A 2,117-nucleotide genomic window follows, 5' to 3' on the forward strand; every position below is an offset into this window, starting at 1 on the left:
TAAATCACTACCATTTCTTTTCCTCCTTCCAAATACGTCCAGACACAGGTACTCCTTTAGGAATGCTCTGGATGGCTTCCTTTTTCAGCTCCTCTTCTGTTTTTATTTTTAAATTCTTTTTCTTCTTATTCTTTACTTTCTTTGAAATGTTGTTATTCGTCTCTTGTTTTTCTTTGTTGTCTTGTGGTTTTGATTCTTGAATATCCGTATCATTTTTGTTTTCCTTTCCTTCATCTGTTGCATTTTCCTTTTTCTCTTCCACAGCTGATGGAATGCTTTCTTCCTCTTTCTTATCTGCTATATTCTTATCAACTTCCTGCTCAGCTGGCGATTCCTGTGTTATTTTGGGTGATGTAATGGCTTCTTTCTCTACAGGAGTATTTATTTTCTGCTTCACTGGTGTTTTCTGTTTCAGTTTAGGGGATTTTTCCATTTCTTTCTTATTAGCAGATTCTATTTTCTCATTCTCTGGGGTTTTCTTTTTAATTTTATCATCTGCCTTCTGAAGAGCTGGTGAACTTCCTTCTTTTACATCAACAGCATTTTCTTTTAGTTTTGCTGGTGTCTTCTGCTTTGGTGACTTTTCAGTTAATTTCTTATCCGAGTCTAATTTTTGTTTAATGGGTGTTTTCTCTTCTAATTCTAAATTTTTTTCACTTTCTACTTGTTCAGAATTTAATGTCTGCTTTACTGGTGTTTCCTCGCTGCCTTTAGGTGTCGGTTTGTCTGGCTCATCATCAGGCTCCAAGTCAATCACTAATTTCAAGTCCTTGTCGTTGTCTTCTGAAATTTCTTCTTGTGGTTTGTCATCTTTGCCGTCTCCCTCCAGTCCAACGACATCTATTTCTTCATCACTCTCTTCCTTCTTCTTCTTATTGTCTTTGCTTGGAGTTCTCCCTTTCGACTGTGCTTCCTGCTCTTCCTCCTCTTCCTCATCTTCCCTGATGACCTCCAAACCCTCCAATTTCTCAGCCACATCATGTGTTTGTTCCTCAACTTCTGCAATGATCTCCAGAGCCTCAGATGCTTTCAACTCCTTCTCAGCCTCAGCCTTAGATAGAGACCTTCTCCTTTTGGGCACGAGTGGCAGTTCCTGTAGTTCCTCAGCTGGCTCTCCTTCTGAGACACCGCTGTTCCTTCTTGACCGTCTGGTGGGTGTCTGCGCAGCCGGTAAATCAAGAGAATCACAACCCGACAGTCTGCGTGATCGTCTGGTTGGAGTCACAATCCCAGAAACGTCCTCAGGCTCAGCACCAGACAACCTGCGTGAACGTTTTGTTGGTGTCTGGACAATAGGGGTATCTGCAGAGTCCGCACCAGACAATCTTCGTGACCGTCTTGTTGGCGTGTCAACTGCTGGGACATCTTTGCAGTCTGCACCCGACAACCTCCTCGACCGTCTGTTTGGGGTCAACACCGTCGGGGTGTCTTGCCTCTCTGAGCCCCCCAAGGACTGTCTCTTCAACTTACTGGCTGGGACTTGCAGTTCCTGACCCGAACTGTCCGAACTCGAGAGTCTCCTGGACCTCCTCGTCGGCGTCAGAGACCCCGAAGGCTCCAGGTCCGTCTGTCTCGTGAGAGCGAGTTTCCGCAGGGAAACCCCAGAACTGGCACTCTTTGCTTCCTCTTTATCCTCGCCTTCGCCTCTCGTTTTCTTCCCTGGCGTTACCTCTGGCCCACTCCCAGCGTCTGCCCCCCTTTTCCTCGTCGCCGGCATTTTGGTTACACTATTTTACGGTTTTCCTCCCTGACTAAATGGCAGTCCACCCACCCGTCTCCCACGTGCGAGCCCGACCCGTTGTTTACGCCGCTGCATCCGGGTTGCGCAGAGGAGGACCCAGATGTTCAGAAATATAGAAATACATTCCATGAATAATCAAAATTAAGCACAATCAAAAAATCTATCATTATTATAACTTTTATAATAATTTATATATAACTAATTTACAGATATGAGGCATAATTTTATAAAATACGTAACTTGTTTTTAAGAAGGAAATACAGGTCAAAAACAAAATTCGCTAAATATCTATTATAAGATACGTAGCTAATGTAATACGAGTAAAGCAAAATTAAGACTTTGAAAACAAAAGAAAAATATGCAGCTGTTAATTATC

General features: G+C 43.2%; 1 protein-coding gene across 1 annotated transcript in view; it reads right to left on the reverse strand.

The window, feature by feature from the left end:
- Nucleotides 1–1,788, reverse strand: part of LOC119594601 (claspin-like) — a 4,027-nt gene extending 2,239 nt beyond the window's left edge. The window contains exon 1 of the mRNA XM_037943643.1: nt 12–1,788. Within this exon, the coding sequence (XP_037799571.1) occupies nt 12–1,717 (1,706 nt within the window). The 5' untranslated portion in view covers nt 1,718–1,788. The remainder of the gene's footprint in view (nt 1–11) is intronic.
- Between the last annotated feature and the right edge of the window lie 329 nt (nt 1,789–2,117).

The sequence above is a fragment of the Penaeus monodon genome, chromosome 34 (assembly GCF_015228065.2).
Source record: "Penaeus monodon isolate SGIC_2016 chromosome 34, NSTDA_Pmon_1, whole genome shotgun sequence".
NCBI lineage: Eukaryota > Metazoa > Arthropoda > Malacostraca > Decapoda > Penaeidae > Penaeus > Penaeus monodon.